The sequence below is a fragment of the Aspergillus welwitschiae genome (assembly GCF_003344945.1).
Source record: "Aspergillus welwitschiae strain CBS 139.54b unplaced genomic scaffold BDQ94scaffold_18, whole genome shotgun sequence".
Taxonomy (NCBI): domain Eukaryota; kingdom Fungi; phylum Ascomycota; class Eurotiomycetes; order Eurotiales; family Aspergillaceae; genus Aspergillus; species Aspergillus welwitschiae.
The window spans coordinates 403,675-421,782 of record NW_020798712.1 but is presented as its reverse complement, the minus strand read 5'-3'; the positions used below and the strand labels follow the sequence as shown (position 1 = coordinate 421,782).

General features: G+C 52.0%; 6 protein-coding genes across 6 annotated transcripts; 4 read left to right on the top strand and 2 right to left on the bottom strand.

The window, feature by feature from the left end:
- The first annotated feature begins 104 nt into the window (after positions 1-104).
- On the top strand, positions 105-3,359 carry BDQ94DRAFT_40205 (snoRNA-binding rRNA-processing protein PWP2). Its single transcript, XM_026775676.1, has 5 exons — positions 105-172; positions 275-387; positions 456-951; positions 999-1,246; positions 1,295-3,359. Exons 1-5 carry the CDS (start codon positions 155-157, stop codon positions 3,129-3,131), a joined length of 2,712 nt encoding a protein of 903 aa, XP_026625752.1. The 5' UTR covers positions 105-154; the 3' UTR covers positions 3,132-3,359.
- Positions 3,360-3,774: 415 nt separating this feature from the next.
- On the bottom strand, positions 3,775-4,995 carry BDQ94DRAFT_179158 (uncharacterized protein; the record flags this gene model as incomplete). The annotated part of the gene is made up of 4 exons (XM_026773299.1): positions 4,653-4,995; positions 4,501-4,578; positions 3,912-4,417; positions 3,775-3,822 (listed from the first exon to the last, which is right to left on the bottom strand). Exons 1-4 carry the CDS (start codon positions 4,975-4,977, stop codon positions 3,775-3,777), a joined length of 957 nt encoding a protein of 318 aa, XP_026625751.1. The 5' UTR covers positions 4,978-4,995.
- Positions 4,996-5,148: 153 nt separating this feature from the next.
- Positions 5,149-9,979, bottom strand: BDQ94DRAFT_40199 (chromatin-binding exonuclease XRN1). Its single transcript, XM_026775675.1, has 2 exons — positions 7,964-9,979; positions 5,149-7,912 (listed from the first exon to the last, which is right to left on the bottom strand). Exons 1-2 carry the CDS (start codon positions 9,648-9,650, stop codon positions 5,379-5,381), a joined length of 4,221 nt encoding a protein of 1,406 aa, XP_026625750.1. The 5' UTR covers positions 9,651-9,979; the 3' UTR covers positions 5,149-5,378.
- Positions 9,980-10,130: 151 nt separating this feature from the next.
- On the top strand, positions 10,131-12,116 carry BDQ94DRAFT_144912 (WD repeat RBAP46/RBAP48/MSI1 family protein). Its single transcript, XM_026766541.1, has 6 exons — positions 10,131-10,335; positions 10,395-10,457; positions 10,514-10,619; positions 10,670-11,131; positions 11,188-11,673; positions 11,727-12,116. The coding sequence occupies exons 1-6, from the start codon at positions 10,317-10,319 to the stop codon at positions 11,899-11,901; spliced, it is 1,311 nt and encodes a 436-aa protein (XP_026625749.1). The 5' UTR covers positions 10,131-10,316; the 3' UTR covers positions 11,902-12,116.
- Positions 12,117-12,575: 459 nt separating this feature from the next.
- BDQ94DRAFT_144909 (GTP cyclohydrolase I) lies at positions 12,576-14,647 on the top strand. Its single transcript, XM_026766540.1, has 4 exons — positions 12,576-13,105; positions 13,159-13,292; positions 13,350-13,654; positions 13,713-14,647. The coding sequence occupies exons 1-4, from the start codon at positions 12,837-12,839 to the stop codon at positions 14,013-14,015; spliced, it is 1,011 nt and encodes a 336-aa protein (XP_026625748.1). The 5' UTR covers positions 12,576-12,836; the 3' UTR covers positions 14,016-14,647.
- A 605-nt stretch (positions 14,648-15,252) lies between these two features.
- On the top strand, positions 15,253-17,622 carry BDQ94DRAFT_159876 (uncharacterized protein; the record flags this gene model as incomplete). The annotated part of the gene is made up of 1 exon (XM_026769127.1): positions 15,253-17,622. The coding sequence occupies one exon, from the start codon at positions 15,253-15,255 to the stop codon at positions 17,620-17,622; it is 2,370 nt and encodes a 789-aa protein (XP_026625747.1).
- Positions 17,623-18,108: the final 486 nt, after the last annotated feature.

The following is an 18,108-nucleotide window of genomic DNA, read 5'->3' as shown; positions in this document are numbered from 1 at the left end:
CTAGCACTATTGGAGACTAACGTCTCGGGACCGGAGCAACTGTTGATCCCGGCTCTTATCGCCCGCTTTTGGCAAGACGATTTTTTTGAAGATCGTCCGGATGGCAGAGAAAAGCGCTTGCTGATTGACGTGGAAACGGATTCGGTTGGCGACAATGAAGACGGATTTTAAGGTGAGCTCATTCTGTTTGACATATTTAGTTTGAATGTGACCTCGCATCGAAAGGGGGAAAAAGGAAGTGTTGGAAAATGATCTAACGACATGTCTCGACTAGTTCTCCAACCTACTGGGTACGGTCTATCGCAAAGGTAATCTGCTCTTTACGCCCGATGGCACCTGCTTGATCTCCCCAGTGGGCAATCAGGTCTCGGTATTCGACCTAGTGCAGTATGTCTCCCAATTTCTCTAATGCTGTCAAATGCCGACAACGTATACTGATGTGCCGCTCCCCGCAGCAACACCTCCTATACCCTTCCTTTTGCGCACCGCACGAACATCGACCGTGTTGCTCTCTCTCCTCGCGGCAACCTCCTCCTGACCATTGACGAGAATGGCCGCGCCATCTTGACCAACTTCCTCCGCCGAATTGTCATCCATCATTTCTCCTTCAAGGGCCGTGTCTCCGCGCTTCAGTTCTCCCCGTCTGGTCGTCACTTCGCCGTCGGAGTGGGAAGACGCCTGCAGTTCTGGCACACTCCGACAACACCGGGCACTGACAACAATGGCGAGCTCGAATTTGCCCCCTTCGTCTTGCACCGTGACCTTGCCGGTCATTTCGACGTGATCCAGCACATCGAGTGGTCCAGCGACTCTCGCTTCTTGCTCACAGCTTCCAAGGACTTGACGGCCCGGGTATGGAGTATGGACCCCGAGGAGGGCTTCGAGCCCACAACCCTGGCCGGTCATCGCCAGGGCGTGAAGGCGGCATACTTCTCTGCTGATCAAGAATCGGTAAGTCTGCGCGCAGGAGTGCTGGAGCTCAGGCTAATCGCAAATAGATCTACACAGTCAGCTCCGACGGAGCTCTTTTCCGATGGGAATATGTGACTAAGAAGGACCCGGAATCGATGGATGATATTGCGGAGGCCCGGTGGAGGATTGTCAAGAAGGACTTTTTCATGCAGAATGATGCCAAGGTCAACTGTGCCGCCTTCCATGCGCCCACCAACTTGCTGGTTGTCGGGTTCTCGAACGGTCTGTTCGGGCTCTATGACCTCCCGGAATTCAACCAGATCCATCAGCTGAGGTATGATTATTGGCTAAATACCAAGTTACAGAGCTGACTCGCGTCTAGTGTCTCCCAGAGCAACATCGACTGCGTTACGATAAACAAGTCGGGTGAGTGGCTGGCGTTTGGCTCCTCCCAGCATGGACAGCTGTTGGTATGGGAGTGGCAGTCGGAGTCATACATCTTGAAGCAGCAAGGCCACCTTGATTCCATGAATGCATTGGCATACTCCCCCGACGGCCAAAGAATCGTCACTGCGGCAGATGATGGAAAGATCAAGGTCTGGGACGTCAAGTCTGGTTTCTGTCTCGTCACATTCACGGAACACACGAGTGGAGTCACGGCGTGCGAGTTCTCCAAGAAAGGAAATGTTCTGTTCACAGCCTCCTTGGACGGCTCCGTAAGAGCATGGGATCTCATCCGTTATCGCAATTTCCGCACATTCACCGCTCCATCCCGGTTGTCTTTCTCATCGCTTGCTGTCGATCCCAGTGGTGAGGTGGTCTGCGCCGGCTCTCCAGACTCCTTCGACATTCATATCTGGTCCGTGCAGACTGGGCAGCTGCTTGACCAGTTGGCTGGTCATGAAGGTCCCATTGTTACCATGGCGTTTGCCGTAGACGGCAGCCATTTGGTGACCGGCAGTTGGGATCGCACCGTGCGTGTATGGAGCATTTTCGGACGGACACAAACCAGTGAGCCGCTTCAGCTTCAAGCGGATGTGCTGAGTGTGGCTTTCCGACCTGATGGCAAGCAGGTTGCTGCGTCCACCCTGGACGGACAGCTGAGTTTCTGGTCGGTGGAGAATGCCGTGCAAGTCGGTGGAGTAGATGGTCGCCGTGATGTGTCTGGCGGACGTAAGATCACCGACCGTCAAACGGCTGCGAATGCTGCCGGGACTAAGTCTTTCCGTTGCATCAGGTACAGTTCCGACGGTAGTTGTATTCTCGCTGCTGGAAACAGCAAGTACATCTGCTTGTATGATGTGGCGACGGGCTCTATGCTGAAGAAGTATACCGTGTCGGTCAACACCTCCCTTGATGGAACTCAGGAGATCCTCAACAGCCGTGACATGACCGAAGCTGGACCGCGAGGCCTTATTGATGAAACTGGTGAAGCCTCCGATCACGAGACACGCGTGGACCGCAACCTTCCTGGAGCAAAGCGTGGCGACCCCGGAGTCCGCACGACTCGGCCGGAGGTCCGCGTCACGGCAGTCGACTTCTCGCCTACCGGCCGTGCATTCTGTGCGGCTTCCACCGAAGGGCTGCTCATCTACAGCTTGGACTCGGACCTTGTCTTCGACCCCTACGACCTCGACATCTCGATCACGCCGTCCAGCATCCTGGCCACCCTGGAAGGAGCCAAGCGAGCCGCTGTAACGGGCGAAGTGAACGACGATGACACCTTCCTGAAGGCATTCATCATGGCATTCCGTCTGAACGAGCAGAAACTCATTCGGGCGGTCCACGAAGCCATCCCTCCCTCCGAAATCTCTCATGTGGTCCGTTCGGTGCCTACAGTCTATCTTCCTCGTCTCCTCCGCTTCGTGGCCCATGCCGCTGAAGAAACGCCGCATCTTGAGTTCAACCTGCTGTGGATCGAGGCGCTTTTCAGCAGCCACGGCCGATACTTCAAGGAGAACTCGGGCAGCTTCGCGCCTGAGCTCCGTGCGGTGCAGCGCGCCGTCGATGAGATCAACAACAGCTTGAAGCGACTCACTGAGAAGAACATCCACAACCTCAACTACCTCCTTTCAAGGCCGGTCCTTGCCGGAAACAAGAAGCCTGATCTGGCCATGAGGGCATTGGGTGAAACTCTTGAGTCGAATGCGAACGACGAGGAGATGTCTGATGCTGGCTCGAACGAAGAGGGTGAAGGAGAATGGGTTGGTCTTGAATGATTGTCATGCTTTTTAGTTCTTTTCCTGTACTCTTAGACCTTCCTATTCTTTGTTCACTCTCCCAGCCGTCCTTCTGCTTTGCTTTGCATTTGCGCCTGGCGTTTGATCTATGGTATACCTGGAGATAAAAAAAGGGGACAGCAAAAAGTTGGGAGTATTGCTGTGTTTATAGGTCTAGCTGACCGTATACTGAATATATGAGTATAATAGACGTAATTTGCTGTTCGGCTTGCGTATTCATGGAGAAGCGTAGTGCAGAGTCCTCTGCAATTAGATCATATCCCTATCCCCTATAATAATACCAGTAGTTCTCAGAGCTAGATTTGACTCTATCTCGCCCCAAACCAGACACCACCAAACCTACAAGTTCCAGACCACAATTGCACATAACCCAAATGGCCATTTCAAATGAACGTGAGCTTCTCAGGAGTCTAATATAATATCGAACAGGATGCTCCACTTGATTATTGCACCACACCAACGGGCAAGTCTCTTCGGCTGCGGGAATATACACGAAATGAAACGAATCGACAAACAAACAACTGCTAGTAGTATGTATCCTTCCCACGCCATTCTTCCAGACACCAGCACATCCTCAACACCAAACAACCCAGTCACCACCCCTGTCTACCCAATCCAAACATCACGAAATAGCCACTGCATTAGGCGGACTAGCCACACCCCCAGGAACCTAAACAGCGAATCTAATGTTAGCCCAGCCCAGCCCGTCCCAACCCATAAACCACAAACAACCAAAGAGACGAAGAGAAATAAACTCACCTTCAACGGCACACTACACAAAAAGAACCCCCACCTCCCTTTCTCCCTACAGTACGTCGCCAACTCCTCCAAATCAAAATACTCTCCAATCGGCATCCCCCACCCCGCCAAACACCACTCATGCAGTGTCATCCCCTTTTCATGCTTAATGGGCGCGGGCTCCAAGCTCGGCGTATCAGACGCCACAGCCGCGAACTGGTTCTCCCATAGCCAGCGCAGCATGGCCTCTCCGTTCTCGATGCCCGCGAAGCTAGGCGCTGGGCGATTGCCGAGCTCCTCCTCCTGGGCTGGGGTAAGGGCGTTGAAAGCGGCTGTGAAACCCGTCCGGATGAAGAGGATGTCGCCGGGGCGGGGACGGATGTTGTATTCGGTGATGAGCGATTGGAGGTGTGAGAGAGGGATGCTGCTGGTTGTGAAGGGGGTGAGGGGGATTGAGTGACTGCTGGCCCAGTGGGCATAGTCCAGGAGGATGCCGCGGCCGGTTATGCCGCCTTTTTTGGCCCATGCTGGATTATTATTATTTAGTATGTGTTGCGTGTGTAGATGATAGTTGTAGGTTGTAATTAGTAGTGTATGGTGCTTTGCTTACCATCAATTCCCAAGACACTCGACGACTTCAACTCTTCCAAACAATGGCCATTGAACCAGCATCCGTGTCGTTGGTTTCCTACACACTCTCCACATTAGCATCTCTCACTCGCAATCTCTACTAATAATGTAGTTAAATGGAAAGAAGGGTACCATAATGCCGAAACCCATCCCACTGTGTACTGGTTTGCGTATTGAACGTCAACACATCATCATTCACAAATCGCGGCGCCTTATTAATCAGTTCCTGGACGAACGGTTTTCGACCAAAGCTGGAATATCGCACACGGTCGAGTGGCAGATCCAGGGAAATGCGCACCCCATCGCGGATTTCCTCGGTTGCGGCTTGTCGGACGGTTTCCGGGGTCAGTAGATTGAGCATCCCCAGGTCGTTGTTCGCTGGGCCAAAGAGGCCCCAGGCGTTTCCTGGGGGGCCGGAAGGGTCGAGGGTTAGGTTGTCGAAGGTGGGGGGAGACATTTTACGTTTAGTTTGTTGTGTCGAAGTATAAAATTGGAGGGGAGGGAATGGATGAGGGTTACTACTCCTATATAGTAGAGGTGCGGATAATTTTCCAGCTTCGTCTCCGCAAGAGTCGGGACATCTCCGATGTAACTGTTCGCTTTCCCCGGATTATCATTACAGTGATGTCAATGCTTAATATTGGTAGATTTCTTTTTAGGTTCTCCGCATACAATGCGGGGAATAATCAATCCAATCAGGGTACATAGTCCGTCATGTCATTCGGGTATCGAGTCACTGGTGGTGCTACATACATTAGAATCCTCCATCGACATCCTCTCTGTATATAACCCAGCCAACTTATTATCCCAACGCCACGGCTGGACAATCACTTCCTTCATCGTCTAACACAGCTACCTCTAATTCTCTCCAGCAACCGCCGCTCCGCGTCCTCGACCGCGGCCCCGGAATCCAGTCCCCCGGTCTCCTCGCATATTATTACCACGGCCACGGCCTCGTCCAGAGATGCTCTGCGGTGGTGGCACTTGCGAGTAGTTCTTGGGCCGGAAGTTCGGATTATGGTTGAGCACCCCGGCTTCCGGGTTGTTGTCCACGGCGACATATCCGCCTCGCGTGCGCGCCGGTCCTCCACGCCCACCACGGCCGCCTCCATTCATGCCTCCACGGCCTCGACCACCGGCTGGCGATGCTCCGTTGGGTTGGGGCCGGAACGGCAAGGTGGTTTGAGCACCCACGCCATTGGAGGCACCACGCCCACCACGTCCGCGACCGTTACCCATGCCGGAGACTGCGCCACGGTAGGAATTACCCAAGGGCGGTGGGGCCGGGGCTTCTCTCAGCTGTCCTTGCCCACCGGGCCCAAGTGGAGCACCATACCCGGCGACAGTCAAGGGCGTTTGCTGGGACTGCTTTTGTGCGCTGCTCGACGCGCGCGTATTGACGGTCAGCTGCCGGTAGGAGACGTTCAGCACCGACGATGCCAGAACCGTCTGGCCTCGGAACGGAGAGCAGCGGTCGCCGAGCGTAGTACCGCTCATGAACGAGACATCAAAGACCACGTCGAGGAGAAGGGCCCGTGGTGTCCGGGTAAGACCGACAACGGTGCCTCGAGTGGCAATGGGGACCTTGCCGGAATCTTGAGCATACACGACCCGGTCTCCCAGCTTGAAGGTCTGGTTTCCAAGTCGTTGCTCAACATCGGACGGCCGCAGCAGGGCGCTGCGGGGCAGGCCACGGACCGCCTTCACTTCCATGGGTGGCATGCTCTGGAGCAGCTGGTCGGCATCTTGTTCGATCAACTTCACAAGGTCAGAATCAAGCTGTTCCGCATCCAGAGGGACGCGCTCGAAGTTCTTCGCCTCAATTGACTTTAGCCAGTCTCGAATTTCCTTCATCTTCAGGAGGGCAGTCTCTTCGGGATAGAAGTCCGTGGGCGTGTACCGATCGTTCTGCGGATTGCGCTGAATGCCCGCGATAAACTCGGGGAATTTAATCATATATTGTTGCAAGAGCTCCACGGCTTTAGGGCTGAATTCCCAACCAGAGTCTCCACGGCGAGAATAGCCGAGAACCTTTTGCTTCCGGGCCTCGAATTTCAGGTTGAGACCCAGATTGACACGCTGCCCTTCAACGTCGACGGAGAACGATGAGGTGATCTTGGCTAGAACCAAAGGATTGAGCCGCAAGCTACGAGCGATGGCGTACGACGGCATGTAAGGGCAGAGCCTCTCAGCATCCCTGGCTCGGTCCCTTCCAAACTCCGGTTCTCGACCCTTCACCGCTGCAATCATTCCATTTACCTTGCCATGATCATGACCCGTAATCTGAACGGGCCGTCCATAGTTGTATTCTCCTAGCATGAACGCTCGGGAGTTTTCGGGGAACTCCTCCTCAATGGGTAGGGCCTCGCGCTCAATGAAGCGTTGATCGGGGTTGATCACATCGTCAACCACCAGCTGGAGGGCGTAGTCGGTTTCTTGCCCAGGGATATCGGCGAATTCCTTAACCGTAGCACCCTCGTCTGTCTTGATCAAGCCCTTGAGCAGCTGAACATGCACCATCGACTCGACCGGGCCGATAATGGTACCAAGTCTTTTGCTGTAAGACGATTCGATCCGCTCGGCCTTTCTCTTCCACTGATCAATTTGAGCAGGGGTATGGGGGATAGAAACAACATGACCCGTAGGTTCCGGTAGAATATAGTCGAAAAGTTCATCTGATACGCGGATCACGAGCGCTTCTTGCAAGAACGGGTAACCCACATGAACGCGCTGTCCGAGTTTTTGTTTGGCCAACTCGACGCTCGACCTGCTCCCAGGGTCGAGCAATGTAATGACCATGCTCTCGTTGCGGCTTTCCTGCTGGAAAACAGTGACACCATGGTGGCCTAGTTGACCAACATGGGGCAGCGTCTGCAGACTAGGGAAGCCAGCCAAGGCTGCAGCCCCCATTTGCACGCCATCCATCAAGCCGATGTATGGCTCAAGACCATCCATAGTCGGCAAATCGAAAATGTTCTCGATGCAGTGGCAGTTCGGAATGTCTGGGAACACACCGGGAAGAGAGGACGGGTAGATGAACTGCACCTCCGGAGAATAAGTGAACTTAAGACTGGCACCAAATCCATTCCGTGCTTTCTCCTCCGGGGTCAGCAAGTGTTCCCTAGTTGCGAGGGCATCCAACAGGCGACGTTCTTCAATGAAGGGAATCTTGACAACTGCCTCCCATTCCATCTTCTTTCCATTCATGTCCAGCTCAAAATCACGCGGGTAAAAATCGATGATAGGGGAATCCGGAGAAGTCATCAGATCCCGGTATGCCGCAGGAACAGTCTTCTTGCTTCGATCAGGCAACACACCCATCAGCTGCTCATACGGCCGGAAGGGCTTGCCAAGTCGAAAGTTGGTATCTGCATTGAGGCCTTTCTTTACGTCTGTGGAAAGTCAGTCTGGTTATTCGGTCTCTGCAGAGGTTCGACACTCACCGGAGATCATCGGTGCGTAGTGGTACTTGAAGAACCACGGCCAGGATGCAATGCCTCTGTAGTAGTAGTACAGAACCCACTGAAGACCTTGTACATAGTTCTCCGTCAACTCTTTCATTTCCTCATGACTGTCAAGCCCCCAGCCGAATTTGCCGACGTAGTAATTATTTTTCCATTCCTGGAACTTCTCTTCATACTTCTTCTCCGCCGCTTGTTGGGCTTCTTCGGCTGACAGCTCCTGGACCTTTGCGTTATCGTATCTTCGGATAATCCGCTGAACCGCAACGGAAGCCTCTTCATCCTCATCATCGCTGTCTTCATTGTCATTTCCAGGGAGCTGCACATGGATAAACCGATCACCATGTTCGTCTGCGACGGTCGTCCACGGTAGCCGGAGGTCATCTGCCAGCTGCTCCACAAACTTGCGGTCACGAGCAGGCAATGAAGAAGCAAAGTCAAGAGGCTTCGTTTCTGCTGCCTTTTCAGGTCGGTTCAGGACATATTTCTTGACTTGCTTGAATAATTCCTTCTGGGCAGGGGTGATCGTGAGACCCTTGGGCTTCGACTGGGGCTCTGTAACTTCGCCTTTCTTGGCCCGAATCCACTGTGCATCCGAATACTCGTGCTCAAAGAAGCGGAACTCAACATCGCTCAGAGCATCCAGAAGGATGCCCAATCGGTCCATTTTGATAACACCTTGTTCGTTAATGTAGCCGCCCATCTTGGGCAATGATTCCTTATAAATCTTGAACATAAATGCCAAAGCACCCTCGTTGATATGCAGATTGGGCAGATTGGGCAAAAAGTCGTTTCCAACGAAGAAAGCCATTAGAATGAAATCGTCAATAACCTTTTCCATGTCAAAGGGAAAGCTCAAAACACCCTCCTGTTCCAACTCCTGAAACTCCAGCTCCAGATATTCTCTAACCATACACAGATGCAAAAGATAAAAGTTCTGGTGTTCAAGCTCCTTAGATTTCTTCTGGACTTGACGACCAAAGGTGACTTCTTCACGGAGCAGGGAGAAGTGGGGATCATGACTCAGAAGCCCCAACATGATCAAGTCAGCGTCAAGGCCATACAGACAGTGACGGACGTTAGGATCGTAAAGAGGCTGTGCTTTCGCATGCCGGATGTACTCCATGATCTTATGTTCACCTTCACCTGGAACTTCGTGGCCAGAAAGTACGATCTCCACCCCCTGCCAATCTTTGTCTTCAGAGATCTTCTTGTTGATAAAATATTTCAATTGCTCGGTTAACTTGGCCATGAACTCGGTACCGGGTGTGATGCAGTTGCTGTCAAAAGCCTCTTCCTTAGGCATCTCGATGCCCTGAGCAATTGCCTTCTCCTTGGCTGTCTCGGCATCCAAAGCCGTCCGGAAACGTCGGGCACGCTGCTGGTTCATCTTGGCCCGCGGAGCCACACCATCGACTGCCATGAAGAAAAGCTTCTTAGGCTTGATCTTGCCATACAAATGTTCGATATAGTTAAAAATAGCGATGAACATCTTGTCCTCGGTCATGCGAAAAGTCGGCGAATCGCTGTCCTTGTGTGTACAGTTATGAATAATGCCATTCATATCCAGATATAGGTTGTCGAATTCCGGTATACGGTTCTCCGCGATCAACATGGAGATCGCGGGATACCGCTCGCTCAGCCAGCGGAAGAACTTGGGAACACCCATGGCGAAATTTGTAAAAAGGAGAAAATATTCGCAGACGAAAAAGGCGTAAGATGTATAAGAGGAAAGGAGTGTCCTTGCGTCGTGGTCGTCGTAGTAGTCGTCAGGTTTCAATGAAGCACCCAAGCTCGGAGGCAAATCATCCAGCGCACGGCAATGCGGTCGTAGACAAGCAGAAACGACTGGGTATCTTCAGAGAACGTATGACAGTAGAATACAACAAGGGAAGGAAGGCAAACAAAAAGAAAATATGAGAGATGGGGCGACGGAAGCGCCGAGCAGAGGTAAGAGGAGGGGCAAAGTGAAGATAGTTAAGATGAGACCAAGGAATGATGACTCTTCCAAGTCACTTTTGTGACCTCAGCCATCCGCGGCCGAAGCTCAATCAGGTGGTGCCAAGCCCACCTGCCTAATCAGGATTAGTGGCCCGGGCGCCCATTAACGCGCCGCCAAAGGGAAAGTCGCGCGTTTTCTCCAGTTGCGAACAGAGAGTGAGAGAGCTTCATCCGCAGCTCAAAGCTCTGTCTTGCTACCCTTCCATTCCCAGGTCCCACTTGGCTATCTCAACCGCCTGCCCTCCTACCCCGGTTTATTCACAATTCTGAGCAATCGGCTCCTTCTGAAAGTTATCTAATCTCTCACCCCATTTAACCGTATTTCCCCACAACCATGGAGCCTTACGACGATGGTGAGAGGTCACCCTCCGGATTCTGTCGCGCGAGCTTCACTAACCGTTCCTCCCGCCAGGTTTCATTGAGGAGCAAGAAGAGCAGGAGGAAGAGCGCACCGAGGAGAAGATCATCAACGAAGGTGCGCTGTCCAATCTTCAGTGGGGTGTCTCCCGACCCAACTAATGAGTGGAACAGAGTACAAGACATGGAAGAAGAACGCACCTTTCCTTTATGACATGATCCTGAGCACGGCATTAGAATGGCCTACTCTCACAACACAATGGCTACCTGATAAGCAAGAGTATGCGCGCCCATTGTATTCGTTTCCTTATAGATTCTAACGTTCTGTAGTGTTCCCGATAAGCCCTACTCGACTCATCGCCTGCTTATTGGCACTCATACCTCGAGTGATGCGCAAAACTACCTGCAGATCGCTCATGTACAGCTCCCTAATCCGACTGCGCCTAACCCAGATGACTACGATGAAGAGCGTGGGGAGATTGGCGGATACGGCGGCAGCTCGAAGAAGGCGCCTATGGAAATCAAGTTCAACATTGTGCAAAAGATTGATCACAAGGGTGAAGTCAACAAGGCGCGATACCAACCACAGAACCCCAACATCATTGCCACCATGTGCACAGATGGCCGTGTAATGATCTGGGATCGCTCAAAGCACCCAAGCTTGCCTACAGGCACTGTCAACCCTCAGATGGAGCTTTTAGGCCATACTCGCGAGGGTTTCGGTCTCAGCTGGAGTCCACACACCACCGGTCACCTTGCTACAGGTAGCGAGGACAAGACAGTCCGTCTTTGGTAAGATCTGACTAAAGAAGTGAAACACGATTGCTCTGGAGCTAACCGCTGTTCAGGGATCTGACGACGTACACAAAGGGTAACAAGGCACTCAAGCCTGTTCGGACATACACCCATCATTCCTCTATTGTCAACGATGTTCAATACCATCCTCTGCATTCTTCACTCATCGGAACGGTATCTGATGATATTACCCTCCAAATTCTCGATGTGCGTGAGGCCGAAACCACGCGTGCGGCTGCATCAGCGGAGGGCCAGCACCGTGACGCCATCAACGCCGTTGCGTTCAACCCTGCCGCAGAAACGGTCCTGGCCACCGGATCGGCCGATAAGTCGATCGGCCTGTGGGATCTACGTAATCTGAAGACCAAACTGCACGCGCTTGAATGTCACAACGACTCCGTGACTTCGCTCTCTTGGCATCCATTTGAGGAGAGCGTACTGGCCAGCGCCAGCTATGACCGCAAGATCATGTTCTGGGATCTTAGCCGGACTGGGGAGGAGCAGACCCCTGAGGATGCCCAGGATGGTCCACCCGAGCTGTACGTAACGCCTCCCGTATTGTACCATGTTACACTGCTGACACTGTTTCTAGTTTGTTCATGCACGGCGGCCACACGAACCGCATTTCGGATTTCAGCTGGAACCTGAATGATCCGTGGGTGCTCTGCTCGGCGGCCGAAGACAACCTGCTGCAGGTGTGGAAGGTGGCAGATGCGATTGTCGGCAAGGATCTGGAGGATGTGCCGACCGAGGAGTTGGAACCATGAGCTGCCAGTTTCAGATGCAAATTTGCATCAGGGGATGGCTCGTCTTACTTCATGTACTTCTTCGATGGGGTTGCTACAATCACAGCGAGGATGTGGGAAAGAAAACAAACAAACACATGACAACGAATTCTGCTGCACAGTCGGTTAACAGGAGTTTAGTGGCTGCAATGTAACATATGAAGCCTAGCTACTTAGTACTGCATCATTTTCCAGACTATGGTTTGTTTCCCTTCTTTGAGTATATTGCCTCAGGCACCTACCCTCGTGATGTCGACATGATGATTGGTGCCCCACTCGGGAGCGTTTTTCTGCCGTTGCCAATCGGAGCCGCAATGACCGAGCTGGATTGATTTCTTTGCAACTACTAAGTAGGGAGGGATCGGGTTCAGATAGATGAACATTTGCGATCCTAGCTATCGGATGCGAATTTATGAATTGGCGAATAATTTCGAACTCACCCAATATCCAAAGTAAAGCATTTCTAGCAACAGAACAAGATCACCCTAGGAAATATTACTACTGTGGAGGGGAAATTCTCGACAATTGGGGGAGAGGAAGCTTAATCAGCCCCGCTAGCTAACCTGTGAGTGGCTGCAAGACAAAGGCGGTCAGCACAGCGATCACGCCGCCGTCCGAAAAAGCGGAGGGGTTCGAAAGGGAAATCAAATCATTGAGTCGCCGCCCCTTCGAAGGCCGGAGTCATCTTAGCTTTTTCGGTTTTTACACTAATCCTCCTCCTTCCAGAATTTCTTCTTGTGCTTACTGCCATGTCTCTGACACTGTAACTCTTTCTCCTCCTTTCTCACTTCCCCCATCCGTTCTTCAATCCCCAAGGCGTTGCTTAGCCTACTTCTGTCAACGCCGCCAATACCCACATCTCCTCCGTCTTTCAGTTCCCTCTGCTCGCTTGCCTACTTTTCTCCTCCAAAATAATCATGGGCTCTGGAACTTCCCCCCCTCCTCCTGGCCCGAAGCCTAGGTCTGCCATACCTTCTCATATGCTGAATGGCGGCTCTCCTCTGCATGCCTCTACCAGCCCCTCTACCAGCTCGCGCGATGCTCGGGAGAGGGAGAGTCTCAACTCCTCCATCCTTTCGTCGTTTACTCCCCGCATCCCGGTTGAGTTCAACTTGCCCGCCTCTGCCGCTCACCCTTCCGGGGAGTCCCTGGTGGATGATACCCCCCGGGGCTCTACCTCTGCTAAGTATGTTGCGTCTGCGGGATGGTATCAATCAATTCACTAATTGCGCGATTCAGGCCGACATTGAACGACCCTCCCCGCGATCTGAGAGATGAGGCTGGTGCATTGACCCCGCCTGCGACTGTCAGCCGACCTGCGAGCCCTTACACCCTCTTCCCTCCAATTGACTTTGATGGACTGAGCTGGCCTTGTAAGTGATCATTGATGCGATTGGATATCATCGAGATCTGACGGATCCCTTCCTCAGGCCCTGGCACCAGGGAGCGACTGGAGTCGTCGCCCGAAGAGACAGAGGAGCGCATTAAGAAGCTTGCAGGAGCTGTCAGGACGATTTTGGAGTGTGTCGGAGAGGATCCGGAAAGAGAGGGCCTGCGCGAAACCCCGGAGCGATATGCCAAGGCCATGCTCTACTTTACCAAGGGTTATGAGGAGAACGTTCGGGATCTTGTCAATGGTGCGGTCTTCCATGAAGATCATGACGAGCTGGTGATTGTCAAAGATATCGAGGTGTTCTCGCTGTGCGAGCACCACATGGTTCCCTTCACTGGAAAGGTAAGACTGCTCTTTTCGGTACGAGATTCAGTTATGCTAACCAACACTTCTTCGGTAGATGCACATTGGTTATATTCCTGACCGCCGCGTGCTTGGTCTCTCCAAGTTGGCTCGTCTGGCGGAAATGTTCTCTCGTCGTCTCCAGGTGCAAGAGCGCTTGACCAAGCAGGTCGCTCTGGCTATCTCCGAGGTTCTGAAACCACGTGGTGTTGGTGTTGTCATGGAGTCGTCCCATCTGTGCATGGTGATGCGTGGTGTGCAAAAGACTAGCAGCACTACCACGACCAGCTGTATGCTTGGCTGCATGCGGTCGAGCGCAAAGACCCGGGAGGAGTTCCTGACTCTGCTGCACCGCCGATAATTTTCTCATGCCTACTCAACTTCCTTACGACACTTACTACTTCTTACCCCCCTCGATTTAACAGTGGATGGTATTCTTGTTTCACGGAGTTTTGGCGGTCACCTTTCAACAGGTCTTTTGGATTGGCATTCTACTTTACGCCGCGCGAACGGAGTGTTCTTTTGCGTTTGGACTGTCTTGGCTTTTGTATAGATATATTCTGTCCCGCGGTTGCGATGCACAGATCATCGTTATCTGCGATCCTCGCTCGATTGTTTCGATCAACAAGCGTGGAACATATTAGGGCAGGCGGGCGGCTCTTGCCGTACACCTCGGCCGCAAAACTTGGCGCTGTGTCGAGGTTGATTCAACATTTGTTTTAATATCTTTTCAACTGGATATAGGGATATGTGGGATGTATGGACGACGTTATGCTGTGGAAATCTTATAGCTAAAAGCTATGTATATTCGAGATAAGATCAATCTCAACAATTGACTATTCAGCTCAGTCTGCTTGATGGTACTTGCTTGTGTATCCAATTCAAGAGATTTTGTAACTTCTCTTTAGTGTCTAGAGCCTGTTAATGACAACATTTGTGCTCTTGACAAAGTCTTCACGTCAAAGCAACTCTCTTTAGGAGATACAATACAACTAACCAAGATGCTCATCAATTCTGGGTTGTAGGTATGGTAAAAACAGAACTGCAGCTAAAATACATGCTAGCAAATATATACAGAATCCTAGCATGAAATGCATATTAGGTGAATATTGATCAACATGCTCTTGTTACTGTACATACCTTGGATATGATTTGCAAATTTTAACGCTTGAGCTGGCATACTATTTACTCTTCCAGCCAGTCAATTGGAGTGCCCCAGCTTTCATTCACTGCATAGGAAAAGAGTGTTATCCATCTCCCATGACAACTCTTCATGACTTAGTTCTACAACTGCACAGGGAGCAACCCTACATCTATTCACTGCTTCGCACATCAACTGACATCCAATCTCTCGGCATTTCATCTCAACTACTACTATTTCGGAACAGTCTCTCTGTGTGGTGTTAACAACTAAGTATCTCCGGTCAGTGCTCTGTTCTGAATAGTTGATACACGAGTATCGCATCGTTTGTGTTAGGCCTGCTTTCAAGGCTCAGCCCCGTTTCAGAAGCGGATCCAACTGATCACTGAGGTGCAGTGCTCGGCGTTAGCCGTTTCGTGATTTTCTGGTTGGCCTTACACGGCGAGACATTCACAAAATGACGACTCCCACCACTCAAGAAGACATCGTTGCCGCCGAGTGCTTGCTCTTTCTTGCGGGCTCTAGAGAGAGCAATCAGACCCCAAACCAGTACAGCCATGTCCGTCCTAACACGGAACATAGCACACAGAGCACTTTGAGCCTTCCTAGTGCTCATGTGAGTGGCTTTGGTCAGCGCTACACTCCAGTACAGCTCTCTCCTCCACCACAGCTCGCTTATCCAGCACAGTTCTACCCTCAAGCGCAGCTCCCTCAAGCACCGCTCCCTCCTCATGCACAACTTCCTCCTCGAACACAGCTCCCTCCTCGAAAACGACAACAGTTCGCTCATCCAACACAATTCCTCCCTCGAGCACAGAACCCCCCACAAATACAGAACACCCCTCAAGTACAGAATCTCCCTCAAGTACAGGATCTCGCTCAATTGCAAAATCTCGCTCAAGTACAGCTTCCGCATCTAGCGCAGCTTCTCTCTCGAGCACAGGATCCTCCTCAAGCGCAGAATCTTGCTCAAGCGCAGAACCCCCCTCAAGCGCAGCATCACCCCCGAGCACGAAATTCCCATCGAGCACACAATTCCCATCGAGCACAGAATCCTCCTCGAGCACAGCATCCTCCACGAGTACAGCTCCCCCCTGGGCGCTCAAACATCGTCTCGACACCCTCTGGGCCCCCGAATATCCCTCAACTCCCACAAGTCTCCAACCAGCCACAGAGATCCTCCGCAGTGCCAAACCAGCAACCCCAACCCTTCGGAGCAAATCTTAGCCCCGAATTAGCACTGCAGGCATTTTTGATCCGTCAGCAGCTGATCGCCGGTATTCCGCCCCAGGACATCATACCTATGCGCCAGCAGAGTAGCAATGCAAAAGAGACAGTACCGGCTATTGTGCAGATTACGAACGAGGGCATCAGGGTGCCGAATATTCCCCCTGCAAAGTTCAGTGGTAGCTTCCAACCAATTCCTAAGGACCAGTTGGCGTCCATATTTCTTCAACCAGCCGGGGCTAGGGAAGCAAGGCCGCAAATTGCTGCTCAGACCAGGGCTCCAAGCAATACCTTCGTTCCAGCAACATCTGCTAACGCGTTAACCCCAGAAGGGACTGAAGCGAGAACAGTGCAACAGCAGCCACGAGCTATGGGCCGTCCAGAAGCTAGGGCAGTATCACAGCAGCCACGGGCTACCGGCCACCCAGATGCCAACACTCTCCCACAACAGCCGCGGATTATTAGCCGTCCAGAAGCCAGAATACTGCCACAGCAGCCACGAGATATCGCCCCTCCAGCCTTGAACATGGCTCCGACGCACGGTGCCGAAACCCAGCCATCCCCTCAACCTCAGATATCTAATATCCCTCATGAAGGGTTCGACCTCCTGCGAAGACTCTCATACCATCCTCAACTCGCCATTTCGCTCACCAGCTACCTCGACGTCAACGATATAGTCAACATAGGTGCTCTATCTAAACCATTTCACCAGTTCCTCAGCGCGCATATCGGGCATGTTATCTCAACCCATGCGGCAACCCGCTACCCCTACGCTGCCATTACATTCCCCTTCCTCTGCTATCCTAAATTGTGCACCCAGCCCAGGCACTGGTGCGACCCCCAGCCCCAAGACGGCCAGTATAACCTTGATCTCCTCGTTCCATCCATCCCATGGATCCGAATGCTTGCATACCGCGACAACACTGTGCGAGATATCATGATCCTCCTCCACCAAGCTGGGTATAATCTCCCGTCGCAAGCGGCCACTCCCATCCTGAAACTGTGGGCTTTGATGGATATCCCCGACAACGAGCGCCGGGAGTGGACGATCCGCAACCGGCACGTCTGGCAAGATGGGGACATCTTTCTCGCTACACTGTTCCTTGTCCAACTGGATATGTATTTGCGCCAGAAGCGCGACCAGCAAAGCAACAGTATCCGACGTCTGATCATGGCACAGCCTACTCTTACCTTCCTACACGATTATATCCGAGGAACAGTGTTGCAGTCTCCCACCCATGTGTTGACTGAGTACGTGCGCTGGAAGTACGCACCTGACACTACTCGGGGGGAAGCGGACCTTTTCGGAGTGTCGGTTGAGGACGTGGGCAGTTTGCAGTATGAGTGGTATGGCAAAAGGCGCGGAAGGGGAGTGGGGGAGGAAACAAGGATCAAGTTACGTCGTCCTGATGAATGCATTCTCCTAGAGCTGAGAAGAAGAGGCCTGAGTCCGCATGATATGTATATCGAATTTTTTGTTTGCAATCGTGGTCATATTTTCTTTCCTTTGAATAAGAAATCAGTGTCTTGGGTTGCGCAGATGAGAGGGCATGTGGCGCAAAAGGGTGGTAACTGGATGGATGCCGTGAGATTGGATTGATTGATCATACATTGTGGTGAAAGTACTGGTTGGAAGGCTGATCTGGCAGACAGGTCGTGGTATGTAGTTCAGGATTGGGATTGATTGTCTTTTTCTTTGACTGTCTTTTCTTTTATGTATTGGCGATCATATGGGAGGTATGGTCACGAAAATGATGTAGTGGGGAAACAAGCCAAAAATACTTTAAAGCTAATCTAATTGATAATGTCTAATCGCCTATACTCTCAGGGGGCCTTTCATGTAGTATCTATCTATTTTGAAGAAACCCAGAATGACATGGGCTGAGTTAAACATACTTCATCATATGCGGGTTCCCCAAGGATGATGCTGAAGAAATGCCCATCCTACCAGAACCTCACTCCTTCTTTGAACTCGTTAGTAGTAAACAAACACGCAACGTGCGGGGCCGTAGCGAGTCATGTCATCCTACACCGGAAGGCCTCAAAGGAACAGATCTCCATGCCAGATGGATTCAGTGTGTCACAT

Coding starts and splice junctions, on each gene's coding strand:
- BDQ94DRAFT_144912 (XM_026766541.1), top strand. Junction 11,132..11,187: donor GACAAGACAGTCCGTCTTTG/GTAAGATCTGAC, acceptor ACCGCTGTTCAG/GGATCTGACGACGTACACAA. Junction 11,674..11,726: donor CAGGATGGTCCACCCGAGCT/GTACGTAACGCC, acceptor CACTGTTTCTAG/TTTGTTCATGCACGGCGGCC.
- BDQ94DRAFT_40199 (XM_026775675.1), bottom strand. CDS start 9,650: ATGGGTGTTCCCAAGTTCTTCCGCTGGCTGAGCGAGCGGTATCCCGCG. Junction 7,913..7,963: donor CTACGCACCGATGATCTCCG/GTGAGTGTCGAA, acceptor GACTTTCCACAG/ACGTAAAGAAAGGCCTCAAT.
- BDQ94DRAFT_144909 (XM_026766540.1), top strand. CDS start 12,837: ATGGGCTCTGGAACTTCCCCCCCTCCTCCTGGCCCGAAGCCTAGGTCT. Junction 13,293..13,349: donor TGATGGACTGAGCTGGCCTT/GTAAGTGATCAT, acceptor TCCCTTCCTCAG/GCCCTGGCACCAGGGAGCGA. Junction 13,655..13,712: donor TGGTTCCCTTCACTGGAAAG/GTAAGACTGCTC, acceptor CTTCTTCGGTAG/ATGCACATTGGTTATATTCC.
- BDQ94DRAFT_40205 (XM_026775676.1), top strand. Junction 388..455: donor TCGGTATTCGACCTAGTGCA/GTATGTCTCCCA, acceptor CGCTCCCCGCAG/CAACACCTCCTATACCCTTC. Junction 952..998: donor TCTCTGCTGATCAAGAATCG/GTAAGTCTGCGC, acceptor AATCGCAAATAG/ATCTACACAGTCAGCTCCGA.